The sequence below is a fragment of the Choloepus didactylus genome, chromosome 24, assembly GCF_015220235.1.
Source record: "Choloepus didactylus isolate mChoDid1 chromosome 24, mChoDid1.pri, whole genome shotgun sequence".
In the NCBI taxonomy this organism is placed as follows: Eukaryota; Metazoa; Chordata; class Mammalia; order Pilosa; family Megalonychidae; genus Choloepus; species Choloepus didactylus.
The window spans coordinates 23,984,404-23,998,916 of record NC_051330.1 but is presented as its reverse complement, the minus strand read 5'-3'; the positions used below and the strand labels follow the sequence as shown (position 1 = coordinate 23,998,916).

At 42.9% G+C, this 14,513-nt stretch overlaps 1 protein-coding gene across 1 annotated transcript; it reads right to left on the bottom strand.

The window, feature by feature from the left end:
* Positions 1-219: 219 nt before the first annotated feature.
* On the bottom strand, positions 220-14,304 carry LOC119519962 (guanine nucleotide-binding protein-like 3-like protein). Its single transcript, XM_037817680.1, has 7 exons — positions 14,287-14,304; positions 6,958-7,102; positions 4,663-4,750; positions 3,977-4,151; positions 3,747-3,889; positions 3,299-3,435; positions 220-566 (listed from the first exon to the last, which is right to left on the bottom strand). The coding sequence occupies exons 2-7, from the start codon at positions 7,022-7,024 to the stop codon at positions 220-222; spliced, it is 957 nt and encodes a 318-aa protein (XP_037673608.1). The 5' UTR covers positions 7,025-7,102; positions 14,287-14,304.
* Between the last annotated feature and the right edge of the window lie 209 nt (positions 14,305-14,513).

Genomic DNA, 14,513 nt, shown 5'->3' with positions numbered 1-14,513 from the left:
GAAAAAAAATAGGACAAATACATATCCAGGTAAGAGAGGCTGGCAACTTAGACAAGGGTTATGGGAATGATAGCTTATCAGAGATTTAGGAGGGGGAAGCCATGAAAACTTGGTGGCTGGACTGTGTACAGGATCCTGGATACTAATTAAGGCAAAGGAAGAGTCAGGGATGCCCATATCTACAACTCAGTAGCTAGATCGTGAGGCCCATTCTCTGAGCTAGAACCAGGGCTGAGAAAGCTGTTCAAGAGAGCATTCTTCCTTCTTGGTAAAGGATGTATCAGGCCAGGAATCCAAGGGGCCCACATGAAGTGAGTGAACAACCCACATCTCACCACCGTAACCACTAGACTTTGTGGGAACCAGGAGGAAGGGATTTACCACTTCCCAGAGCCCTGGGTAGAAGAAAGGGTTGCCATGAAGAAAGGGGACAGGTACCTTATACATGGTGGTTTTATTTTCCATGGTGTCTGCTATTTTCATCATTGAAGAATGGAGCCACTTGATCTCCATTTCGAGTGGATGCGAGTCACCCAACAGCTCATCAGATTCTCCAGCGGCCAAACCTTTAACACAACCAACACAACTGGCAGGGCCCTGGCTCCTCCCTGCTGCCAGCCCCATGTCAGGCCTCAGTAGAGAGGACATGTGGACACTGCCCAGGGGAGTAGGGAGAGAGTGCTTCTTCAAAATTTCTTCTGGGAACATGACAAAGGATTAAACATGGGTTTTGCAGTAGGGCAAACCAGGGTTCACATTCCACTCCTCTGGAAACTTCCCCCTAAGCCTCAGCTTACTCATGTGGAAAATGGGAATGCCACAAGCCACACCACCCAGAGGTGCTATGAGTCATAGCAGAGGATTCCTGTAAAGCACTGGCCAGAGATGGTGCTCACTAAATGGGAACCACTGGGATTCCCTCCCCAGGATTGGGACTCTCTCCTTCTCTCTCTGTCTCCTGCTTGAAGCTATTCTCTACTGCAACCCTCAGATGTACTCACTGCCCTGTGTCCACACTATGCTCATGCCTGCTTCCACAACTCTGCCCCCAGCACCTTCCCTGGGCCTTCTAATCCCTACTCACCCTTCAAGAGCCAGCATTAGGACCAACTCCTCCAGGAAACTCTCACCACTAACCTCTCCCTTGCCCTCTTTTCAACTTCCCAGACCTCAATATTTTGCCAAAGTGCCACTCTTGCCCTCACATACAGCTAGAGTCATGCATCATCATAAGAGCATGAGCTCTAATCGCTCCCAAATGCCCATTTGATAGAAGAGGAAACCAAAGTTCAAAAAGAGGACTGCTCTCTCTCTAAGCCACCTTGGCAGGTGATCTCACTGCCCTCCCCTCCTACTTGGGACCTGACTCCCAGAGGTGTAAATCTCTCTGGCAATGCAGGACATGACTCCCGCGGATGAATCTGGACCCAGCATCATGGGATTGAGAACATCTTCTTGACCAAAAAGGGGATGCAAAAGGAAATGAAATAAAGCTTCAGTAACTGAGAAATTTCAGATGGAGTTGAGAGGTCACTCTGGTGGACATTCTTATGCACTATATAGATAATACCTTTTTGGTTTTATTGTATTGGACTAGCTAGAAGTAAATACCTGAAAATACCAAAATCCAATCCAGTAGCCTTGACTCTTGAAGATGGCTGTGTAACAATATAGATAAAAGGGGTGACTGTGATTGTGAAAACTTTGTGGATCACACTCCCTTTATCCAGTGTTTAAAAGTACAGACTGTCTGGATTCAAATCCAAGCATTTTTCTTATTAGCTGTGTGATCCTGGGCCTGTTACTTAACTTCTTCATGTCTCAATTATGTCATCTGTAAAACATGGACAATAGCATCTACCTGATAAGGTAGTTGTGGGGATTCATTTATTATGTAAATGGATGAGTAGAAAAATGGGGACAAAAACTAAATGAAAAATAGGGCGGGATGGGGGGGATGATTTGGGTATTCTTTTTTACTTTTACTTTCTATTCTTATTCTGTTTCTTTCTGGTGTAAGGAAAATGTTCAAAAAATAGATTGGGATGATGAATGCACAACTATATGATGGTACTGTGAACAGTCGACAGTACACCATGGATGACTGTATGGTATGTGAGTATGTCTCAATAAAACCAAATTTAAAGAAAACTGTAAATGAAGGAAATATTTCTGTTTATATATGTGTATATATATATATATATATATATAGGCTGACTTGTCTGAAGTCATCTGAGGAATAAAGTATGAAGTAGTAAGTCATCTTCATTTTTAATCCAAAGACACTAAAAGTCCCAGAAAAAGAAAGCTACCAGCCCTCAAGAGAACAGAGAAGCTAGAAGCCAGGCCAGCCATGGCTTTTTCACACTACCCCTGATTGTCCACAGACAGGCCCACAGAGCACTAGGCTTTCTTTGGCAGGGTAGAGAAGGAAGCAACAGTGACACAGGCAAGTACCACAGAAGGTAGTGTCTGAGAAAGGTTTCTTCAGAAACTTCCTACCAGAGTTTCTGGAAGTCAGACTTCTGTAGCCAAGCAAATAATCATCTCAATAACAGCCAAATTTAGTAAGCATTTATTATATGTCAGGCACTAAGTAGATTTTATATAATAAATGAATCCCCACAACTACCCTATCAGGTAGATGCTATTGTCCATGTTTTACAGATGACATAATTGAGACATGGAGAAGTTAAGTAACAGGCCCAGGATCACACAGCTAATAAGAAAAAATGCTTGGATTTGAATCCAGGCAATCTGTACTTTTAACCACTTAGCTACTCTGTGCTGGGAGAGTCTTCTCCAGACTGGTTCATATGCCACCTCTACCTGCTACTGACAACATGCCTTCAGGCACATATCATCTTTCTGTCACTCAGATTCTTCATCTGCCAGTGGGGGCGAGAATGAAAATCCAGGACTGGATATGAAATACAGTTGTGGAAAAGCCTAAGGCAACATTAAAGAAAGGTTTTCTGAGGGGAGTATCTCAGTCTATTCAAGGTCCCAAGAGACAGGGGAATAGACCCTCGCATTTCCCGAGCACCGCACTCTGAACCAGGTACTTTGCTGATTTCTTTCATATCTACCAAAACTCACAACCACCTACCATGATCCAGATTAGAATTCTTCATCTTGCAAGAGAATTAATTAAGCTTAGATCTGGTTAAACAACTTGTCCAAAATCAAAGTAGGGCCAGGGAAGGGGAGGTCAAATGTGGGATGTGTTGTCAGGTCTATAAGGCTCCAATAGACAAGACAAAGTGCTGGGTAAGCCAGTTCACCCATCTCCACTTACATTCCATGGTGTCTTCATTAGCCTGCTTGGTATCCTCAATGTCGAATACCTCAGTCATCTCCTTAACAATCTCAGCACTGAGATGGGCAGGCAGAGTATGGGTGGGTGGTGGCGGTCTATAGAAGCTGATCTTCCCACTGCATTGGGAAGTGAGGGGTGAGGTTAGTAGTAATGACGTTAAGAGAACAAATGACCACTTATGAGAGAGAAAGAGTACCCAAGTCAGAAAGGGTGAGAGAAAACAAGGAAACCCAGTGGTCTCTGAACAATAAGAGACTGGGTTGCCAGGTAATCACTGGGCATGAATATCAGAGCAGGGCATGACCTGGAGCCTTGTTCTTCCCCTACCCTGGGACCTAGGACATCAGGTTTCCCCACTGGCTGCAATGAACACAGATGAGCCCTTTTATGGCACCAAACTTCCCTTACCCTTAAACACCCTCCTTACTTCACCCAGTCAGCCAAGACAGCTTTGGCTGCCTGCTCCTGACTGTAAATGCCTCCCTTCTTCTTCTTCCCCAACCGGTGGGCCACTGCAGTCAGAAAGTGCTCAGTGGTCTGGAACTCAGAGATGCCGTAATAGTTGGAAATCTGATAAAGAGAGGAAGGAGAAAAGTCATAAGGAAGAATGTAGGCCTGCTGGAATGGGGCAAGACATCAACAAGGGGCCCTGCATACCTCCTCTAGGTTACAGCGCTGCAGGATGGTCTCCACTGGGGTCACTGGGTCTGCCAGCTGCTGTACATGGATGCAGTTGTGCAGGATGGTGCCTACCTCTGAGTTGGGTCCTGGGACAATACTTGGAGCATCCAGCAGCCTGATGAACTTGTCCAGGTAGACCTCCTGCATGAATCTGGAGCCAGAGAGAGATAAGACAGGAAGCAGGACATTCACAAGCCTGGATGTGTCTGGCATCCTCTAGGCCCCAGTCACAGGTTTTGGCTTGGGTGGTGGGTAGGGGGATGGGTGGAGGAGAGGGGGAGGGTGTCTTACAGATAGAGGTAGAAAGCAATAGGGCCAGGGGCACTGAAGGCCTGCAGACCCAGAACTGATTCTAATCCAGCCTCCACCACTGAGGATTGAGCTGCAGGACCTTGGGCAAGCTTCTAATTCTGAGTCACAGTAGCTTTGCCTAGGAAATCAAGCTTATTAATAGCCTAATCTCGCACAGTTGTTAGGAGGCTTCAAGGAGCTGATGTGGAAAATGGCCACGTGGGTCTCTGGCCCACATCGAGGATGTGCCAAGTGAATGAGGGCTGTGAGGCTGGTCCAGCTGAGGAAAGGGACAAGGGCTGAAGGCATGGAAGTTGGAAGGAATGGTTGGGAAAGGGAGTTGTACAGAGGAGGAGCAGACAGGTGCTTACTTGGTGATCCCAGGAACGGCTTCCACACTGCATGCATGGCTGCGCTTCAGGCTATTGATCAGGCTGCTCTTCCCAACATTGGGAAGGCCTACAAAGTAGCAGTAGGTGGCTCAGGGCAGGAAAGTCACTCAGGAACATTCAGACCAGGCTGTGTGAAGGAGGCCCATGCAGGGGCAGTGACCAGGCCACGAGGGAGCCAAAAACAAAGCCTGCCCTCTTGCTTTCCCACCCCAAGCCCTGACCAAGTCCCTACATAACTGTTATACACCTCCCCTCCATTTGTGAGCATGTTGAACAGACGAGACCCTCTCTCTAGAAGTGACACCCACCCCCACCCATGACCAGCATGGGAAAGGTACTCAATGGCAAAGCCTCTGTGATATAGTCCAACAAAGAGTAGACAGACATCAGGAACTACCTGTGATGTGTAATTTGCCTGGGAGGCAGTGGGGATCACCTCCTGATGCCAGTCTCTGTGTAACTGTCTTGTCTGCGGTGCATGTTTTTGCTTGTCTAGGCATCTGTGAGCACCTCTTGGCCTGTGTAAGTCTTTATGTATTTCTCCCTCTAACTGGGTCTCTCATTCTCACCAGCCTCTTTCTCTGTGTGCCAGAATTTACATGTGTATCACTCTCACATATGTGCCTATATGCACCCCTTCAGTGTGGAAGTATCTATCCGTACATCTCTTTCTCAATGTGTCTCTTGGTTTCTCGGTCATTCTCATGCTATATATCACTGCTCTTTCCTTTTTGTCACTCTCCTATTCCATCATTTTCTTTATCATATCTTTCATCTCTGTGTCTGTGTAAGCATCTCTTTTTCTGTCAGTTTGTCTTGGTTTCTCATTTTGACCACTGTCCCCACACCCAACCCCCACCCCATCAATTCTGATTATCTCTTTGTAACTCTCTCATGTCAATTCCTCTCAGTCTCTTTCTGTACATTGTTTTTCTCTTGCTGGGTTTGTCTCTTTATATGTATGTCCCTCTCTATGTGTTTTACTGTGTCTATCTGTCTCTCTCTCCCTATTTGTCTCCCTAACCCTCTCTCTCTCTATATATATATCTGTTTCTTCTCTGTTTATACACATGTACATATGTGTGCATGTGTTTATGTATGTATGTATGTGTCTATTTGTCTATCTCTGTTACTCTGCATACATGATTGTGTCTAAGGGTTGTAGTGTATCTAGACACGTGTGTGTCTCTCTGTGGCTATATATGCCTTAAAGGGGCAGAACTGTTGTGTGGGTACATGAGAAGGCTTAGTCCACAAGTGTTTTGCCTCTGGGTCTACCTACATCTCTGTGTCTCTAGATGTATTTCCTCTGGGTCTGTATACGTCTCCACGTGTGTGTATACATATAAGTGTGACTGTGTGTTTGTGGATCTGTATGTGTGCTTAGGTTTATGTGTATGTGCTCCTCTGTGTCTACATCTGCTCCTGCCTGTTTCTATGTGTATCTGTCTCTTAATCTTTCTCTTTATTCCTGCGTAGATATATCTCTCTGGTTTTCTTTGGGTATGCATATCTAAATTTCTAGATACATTGGGTGTCTCTTAAGTACCTCCTATGTCTTTCTCTACGCATGTCTCTGTGCATGTGTCTGTTTCTATCGCCCTTTCAGGGTTTCTTCTGATTATATCTTCAGTTCTCTGCATGCCTGTCATTTAGACTTGTCCCCCTTTTCTACTCCCCACCAACCCTGCCATTTGGCTTTCCAGTTCTTTCACTGTCTTCCCCTGATTCTACCAAGGTATGTGTACCTATACCTTTTTCTCAGAGTATAGCTTTCCCTCCAACATCTTTCTCTCTTGGCCTCACTTCCCTTCCCTGATAATGTATTTCTGCTCTCCCAATTTCCCTCCTCCCTTCCCCTTGCCCCTCACCCCCCATACCCAGGGTTTCAGATGAGCCCACGTTTAAGTCTTAGCTCTGCCTACTCTTGTACAGGGCTGAGCCCCAGAAGTCCTTTTCCCTTCTCTGGGTCTCAGTGTTCTAGGCTGTAAAAGGGAGATGCTCACCCCTCCCTCCCACAGCTCTGGTAGGATGAGATGATACCAACTCCAAGGTTGGCACTGCGCATAGGTCCATGGTATTAACACCCAATACATGGTGGTGATTCTGAGTATTCCTTACTACTCCTACCAATCCAAATTACAAACCACAGAAACCTTCCTGAACCACTGCCCTATTCCCTAAAAGGGCAATGAAAAGTTCCCAGGATCCCTTTCCCCAATGAAGTGCCTGCCAAGGAAGGACCTGGGTCCCACAACCAACCCCAGGCCTTACCCACGACCCCCACACGGATATGGCTGCACACTTCACTGAGGCGGCAACAGTTTCCCAGAACCCTCATGAGGTTTTCAGCTCCAAAACAGGCCTTGCTTTTCAGCAGTGACTCAGACGCCTGTTCCACTGGCAAACTGCAACAGTACTGGAAAATGAAAGACATTACAGAAGAGGTTATACAAGAGGTCTGAGCCCAGATTTCCAAGTTGTCCCATGTACTCAAGAACTTGCGGAGGCTTCCTGTGGTCACTGAGATCCTCAGCCAGAAATGGAGGGCTTCTCACACAAAGCCCTGAGTAGCCTGACATTTCCATGATCCCCTTGGATACTCGCAGGCCCCTTTTTTCTTTTGTCTTCAAGTCTCCAGCACTCTTTGTCTCCACCTCTGCCTTGACACATGTCTCCTGTCTCCCACAGCAGAATCAGTATGGTACCATCACATTTAGACAGGCCAGGTTTATGTTCCATCTCTGCCTCTCACAGGACTATGCCAGGCAAAGCCTGATTCCCTTTTCTGGGCCTCAGTGCCCTCATCTGTGCAAAGAGGATGCCCGCCCTCTCTGAATGTGAAGGGATGAGATGGTGCCTGGCCCTCATCCTACCTTCCCTTAATTCCTCAAACAAGACAAGGCTGTTCTAGCCTCAATCTCTGGGTCTATCTCCTCTGCCCAGAATGCCCTCATTCTTCTTTATCTTCCATTACTTACTAAACATAATACTGTTTCTAATATCACCTAAGTATGCATCAATAAAAAACAGGCAATACACACACACACCCACACACCCTTAAAACAGAATACAAATGGAACTGTAAAACAAGCACAGAATGGGGGACAACTTCTGGTCAACCAAGATGACAGTGTAAGACACTCCAGGGTGCAATCCAGGGTAAATCTGTGAACAACTAGCAAAAACTAGCAGAGCCATCTTCCTTAAAACTCTAGAAACAGTTACAAGTGTTGCAGTAATTGGGCGGGTACCAAATCAAGAATACACAGCTTTAAAAACAATGCGAGAAGCTCAAGTAGCCCTTGCTAACCATACCCCCACCCACTCCCCAGCACAGGGTGGGACAAGCCGGCACTCCCATTGTGGGTCCCTGGTCCTGTTTCAGAAGGGGTCAAGTAAATACTTTGCACATTCTGAGGTGCCTGTATATCAGGTGACAGCATGAAAGAATAAACCATGACACTCACCTTTGGCTTACCCTCCCAGACCTTGCCCTGCAAGCAGAAGCAACTTGCAGACTGCTAAAGCAGGGTAAGAAACAATTAAGTTAAAGCAGCTTGAGGCAAAGGATTACCAACTTTAATCCTTACAAAAGAGCACCTGGAGGGGAAAGAAAATGTATTTCATAGGGAGTAGGGGGAGCATTCAAATTCCTGTAATTGGGGGAATTCCTATAGAAGTCCAGGACAAGACAGAGGATCAGAAAAGACAGCGAGGAACTCTGTGCTTCACTTTCACCTCAGGCTACATTCTGGATAGAAGGGCTACATTCTGGGAGCACCAGTCAATGCACAACCAATTTGCAACGACAGAGAAAGGTGTTTTTTTGCATTGGTTTGTGTGTTTTTGTTAGCTCTTGGCACACAAGTAAATTGCTGTCATATCACTAGCTGGATATGAGCTTAAGGAACAAACAGCTCAGGGACTAAATCCAACAGTTAAAATTGTAAAATATTAAAATGTACACTGTGCAACAAACAATTACAGGACAGAGAAACAAGAAATGACGGCCCATCCAAAGAAAGAAGAAAACAATTCAGAAACCATCAGTGAAGAAGATCATACTTTGGACATACCAAAGACTTTTAAAAAACAAAAAAAGAACTTCACTACACTCAAGGAGTTTGGAAAACATGAACAAAGAACTAAAGGATATCAGGAAAGAGATGAATAAACAAAGTGAGAATCTCAATAAAGAGACAGAATTTTAAAAAGGAACGACAGAAACAATGGAATTGAAGACTATAATAGCTGAAATGAAAATTCTCTAAAGGGTTTCAACAACAGATTGAATAGGCAGAAGAGAAAATCACTGAACATGAAGACAAGAAAACTGAAATGGTTCAGGCTGAGAAGAAAGAACAAAGAATGACAAAAAGTGAACCGAGCTTAGAGACCTGTGGGACACCTGCAAGCATATCAATATATGCATTATGAGAATTTCAGAAGGAGAAGAAGAGAGAAGGGCAGAGAAATATTCAAAGAAATAATGGTAGAAAATTTCTGAAATTTAATGCGACAAGAATATACACATTCAAGAAGACCAACTAACTCCAAAGAGGATAAATTTGAAGAAACTAAGCCCAAACACATGGCAGTCAAACTGTCAAATGGCAAGTACAAAGAGAGAGTTCTCAAAGTTGCAAAGAAAAAAAAAACGTATTATGTAGCAAGGGGGCCCCAATAAGATCAAGTGCAGACTTCTCATCAGAAACCAAGGAGGAAGGCAGGCAGTGAGAAGAAACATTTAAATTGCTAAAGAAAACAACTTAAAACAAGAATTTAATATTTGGCAAGACTGTCTTCCAAAAATGAGGGAGAGATTAACAAGACATTCCCAGGTAAACAAAAGGTGAGGGAGTTCATCACTACTAGACCAGCCCTATAATAGGTGCTAAAGAGAGTTGTATATAGGTTGAAAGGAAAAGACACTAGGCAGTTTGAAGCAGCATAAAGAAGTAAAGATGTCTGGAAAGGTAATTATAAATGCCAGTATTATTGTACAGTATTTTTTGGTACGTAGCTCCATTTTTTACTTCTTAAAGGTTGTAAAATGCAAATGTATAAATAATAATGATAAATCTATGGTTTTAGACATACAATGTAAAAAGATGTAATTTATAATAAGTACAACAAAAGAGCATGGGGATGGAGGAGTATAGGAACAATGTGTTTGCTACTGAAGTTAACTTGGTATCAAATCAAACTTGACTCTTGCAGATTAGGATGTTAAATTAAAACCCCATGATAACCACAAAGAAAATATATTTAAAATATATACAGAAGGTATGGGGACCCAGGGCCCAGACCTCCTCCCCTCCACAGTGATTTCACCTAGTGGCTATTTGACTGGGACAAACCCTAAAAGTCCTCAGACCTCCCCAGGGGAGGAAAAAATGTACTGTGAGCAAAGCATTGAAAATCCCCTCCCTTGATTACTGTTGATAACAAATCTCCACACCCTTATGTCACAAGACCCTGCCTAAACTCTGTTCTCACACCCTCCTTGTCCTAACCCTATAAGCTACCCCTTCACACCCCCCTGCTTTTGTGGAGTGCTAACTTTCATCTTTCCCGGCAAGCCAACACCATCTCCTATAAGTAAGTCCTATTAAACTCACGTCTAACTCTGTGCCTGGCATGTTCTTGGGTCTTAGGGCTAAGCTGGGTTGGAAAAGAAGGAAATGAGAAGGGACTCAAAACAGGACACTACAAAAAAATCAAATAAATATGAAAGTATGCACTAATGGAAGAAACAAGGCTCAAAAAAGGTATACAGACCAAATAGCATAATGAAAATATTCTAAAATTGATTTTGGTGATTAATGCACAACTATATGATGATATTGTGAGCCACAGATTGTATACTTTGGATGAATTATATGATGTGGGAAAATATGTCAATAAAATTGCATTTAAAAAAAAAAAAGACCAAATAGGAAAATGGCATAAGAAAGTACTACATTATCAGTAGTAACTTTAAATGCAAATGGATTAAACTCTCCCTACAAAAGCCAGAGACTGGTAGAATGGGTAAAAAGCATGACCCAAAGCTATGCTGTTTACAGGAGACTCATTAAATTCAAAAGCACAAGTAGGTTTAAAGTGAAAGAATGGAAAAAAAAACTATGATGCAAATAGCAACTGAAAGAGAGCTGGGGGAGCTCTACTAGTATCAGATAAAATAGACTTTAAGTCAAAAACTGTTACAAGGGACAAAGAAGGTCAGTGTATAAAGGGGTCAATTCAACAAAAAAAAAATGACAATTAAAAATACATATTTACCTAACAGCAGAGACAAAAATATATGAAGCAAATATTTACAGATCTGAAGGGAGAAACAGACAGTTCTACATTAACAGTAGGGGATATCAATACACCACCTTTAATAATGGATAAAACACCTTGACAGAAGATCAATGATACTTTCAACCAAATAGACCTAAGACACACACAGAACACTTCACCCAACAGCAGTAGAATACACAGTCTTCTCTAGTACATATGGGTCATACTCCAGGACAGACCATTAAGTGTCTCAATAAATATAAAAATAATGAAATCGTGCAATATATCTTCTCTGTCCACAATGGAATGAAGCTAGAAATCAATGGAGAACTAGAAAATCACAACAATGTAGAAGTTAAGCAATACACTCAAACAATCAATGGGACAAAGAAATCACAAGGGAAATTAAGAAATACCTTTAGAGGAATGAAAATGAAAACGAAACACAGAAAAACTTATGGGATGCAGCAAAGACAGTGTCAACAGAGAAAATTATAGCTCTAAATGCTTACATTAACAAAGAAGAAAGAACTCAAAGATCTCACCTCAAACTGGAGTATCTAGAAAAAAGAGCAAACTAAACCCAAAGTGAGTAGAAAGAAGGAAATAACAAAGATTAGGGCAGAGATAAATGAAATAGAGAACAGAAAACAATAGAATCAATGAAACCAAAAGTTGGTTATCCAAAATGATCAATAAAATCAACAAACTTAACTACACTGATGGAAAAAAAAAAGAGAGAGGACACAGAAAGCTAAACTCAGAAATGAAAGAGGGGACATTATTATCAACCCCAGAGAAATTAAAAGAATTACAACTGTATGCTAAGAAATTAGAATACCTAGAGGAAACGGGGAAATTCCTAGAAACACATAAACTACCTACACTGACTCAAGAAGAAACAGAAGATCACAAGAGAAGAAGTAAAGAGATTAAATCAGTAATTGATGGTGGTTTGATGGGTTGAGCCCTCTACCATAGGTTTTACCCTTGGGAAGATGGTTGTGCAAAGGAGACACTAGGCCTTCCTATAATTGTGCCTAAGAGCCTCCTCCCGGATGCCTCTTTGTTGCTCAGATGTGGCCCTCTCTCTCTAGCTAAGCCAACTTGAAAGGTGAAATCACTGCCCTCCCCGCTACGTGGGATCAGACACCCAGGGGAGTGAATCTCCCCGGCAACGTGGAATATGACTCCTGGAGAGAAATGTAGACCTGGCATCGTGGAACGGAGAACATCTTCTTCACCAAAAGGGGGATGCGAAAGGAAATGAAATAAGCTTCAGTGGCAGAGAGATTCCAAAAGGAGCCAAGAGGTCACTCTGGTGGGCACTCTTACGCACACTTTAGACAACCCTTTTTAGGTTCTAAAGAATTGGGGTAGCTGGTGGTGGATACCTGAAACTATCAAACTACAACCCAGAACCCATGAATCTCGAAGACAATTGTATAAAAATGTAGCTTATGAGGGGTGACAATGGGATTGGGAAAGCCATAAGGACCACACTCCACTTTGTCTAGTTTATGGAAGGATGAGTAGAAAAATAGGGGAAGGAAACAAACAGACAAAGGCACCCAGTGTTCTTTTTTACTTCAATTGCTCTTTTTCACTTTAATTATTATTCTTGTTATTTTTGTGTGTGTGCTAATGAAGGTGTCAGCGATTGATTTAGGTGATGAATGTACAACTATGTAATGGTACTGTGAACAATTGAATGTACGATTTGTTTTGTATTACTGCATGGTATGTGAATATATCTCAATAAAATGAAGATTAAAAAAAAATCAGTAATTGAAAACCTCCCAGTAACTGAAAAGCCTGGGACCAGATAACGCCACAAGTGAATTTTACCAAACATTGCAAGAAAAAATAACACCAATCCTGTTCAAGCTCTTGCAAAAAACTGAGGAGAAGGGAACACTCCCTAATTCCTCCTATGAGGCCCAACATCACCGTCATACCAAAGCCAGATAAAGACACCACAAGGAAAGAAAATTACAGACCAACACCCCTTATGAACATTGGTGTAAAAATCAAAATTCCAATCAAAATTCCAACAGCCATCTATGCAGAAATGGAAAAGCCAATCACCAAATTAAATGGATGGGTAAGGGGCCCTTAATAGCCAAAACCACCTTGAAAAAGAATGAAGCTAGAAGATTCACTTCCTGATTTTAAAACTTATTACAAAGCTACAGTAATCAAAACAGTGTGGTACTGGCACAAGAACAGAGATCGAATCAAGAGTTCAGGAACAAATGTCTATGCCCCTGATTTTTACAAGGGTGCCAAGTTCACTTGATGGAAAAAAAATAATCTCTTCAAAAAATTGTACTGGAAAAACTAGAAATCCATATGTAAAAGAACAGAATCTAGTAGAACCCTACTTCATATCACCTGCAAAACGTAATTCAAATTGGATTACAGACCTAAATATGAGAAAAAAAAGAACTAAAAAATTCCTAGACAACATGTGGAGGCATCCTTAGGACCTTGTGTTAGCCAACGGTTTCTTAGATTTTACACCAAAAGCATGAGCAACAAAGGAAAACATAGATAATGAGACTTCATTAAAATTAAAAACATTTTTGCATCAACATCCTTTTTCATGAACATAAAAGACAACCTACTCAAAAGAGAGGAAGATGGCAGCATATAGAGGAGTGGAAGCTAGTTAGTCCCTCCGGAACAACTAACAAACAACCAGGAACAACTAGTAAATAATCTGGAATAACAACAGGGGGACAAACGTGACTGTTGACTCATCATACACCAACCTGGATTGGGAGGAATGCACAAGATCGCAGCATAAAATATGTAAGTAAAAACTGCAGACCTGAGCCATGAGCCCCCTTTCCCCACGGCCGGAACTGCAGAGCCTCACAGTGCTAGAGAGTAGCCCTCTCTGAGCAAGCGAATATAGCTCAGCTGAGTTCCAACTAGAATTTTAATTAATAAACGTGGACTGCTCAATACAAGCAATGAATCCCCAACAACCAGACAGAGGCTTTTGGTGACGACTGAACTTAGAGAGCCGGAGGATCTCTCTGGGAGGGAAGGGGAACCCAGAGGACTGGTTGCTATCTCTGGCCAACAGGTGAAACTAAGGGTTGCCACGAACTGGCTCTTAAGAAGGGATTTTCATCCCTTTTTCAGCTCAATGGAGAAAGCATCAGCCATTTTCAGTTCCCAATACTCTGACCCAGACAAGGGTGGAGCTAGCAAGGCAGCGACTATTCAAATGCTAATGACCTCTCCCTAGGGGGTATATCTTCCCTAAGAGAAAAGAAGTGGGGCCCAACTCTTACTACTCACATTCCATTCAGAACCTGACCCCAGAGCCTGGGGGAAATCAGCCATGGGCCACACCTCCTTACATCACTCTGGAGCTACAGGCTGACAGGCAGCACCTGCTGAGCAGAAAAGCACAGTGACTTGAGGCCTCACAGGGTGCATCAATCTTCTAAGACACACCCTCAGGGAAACCTGATACTACTGCCTCCTTCAGAGACCTGAGCCTGTTCTGGTCTAGGAAAACATGA

Coding starts and splice junctions, on each gene's coding strand:
- LOC119519962 (XM_037817680.1), bottom strand. CDS start 7,024: ATGAGGGTTCTGGGAAACTGTTGCCGCCTCAGTGAAGTGTGCAGCCAT. Junction 4,152..4,662: donor GCCGTTCCTGGGATCACCAA/GTAAGCACCTGT, acceptor CTCTGGCTCCAG/ATTCATGCAGGAGGTCTACC. Junction 567..3,298: donor TAATGAAGACACCATGGAAT/GTAAGTGGAGAT, acceptor GTTGTGTTAAAG/GTTTGGCCGCTGGAGAATCT.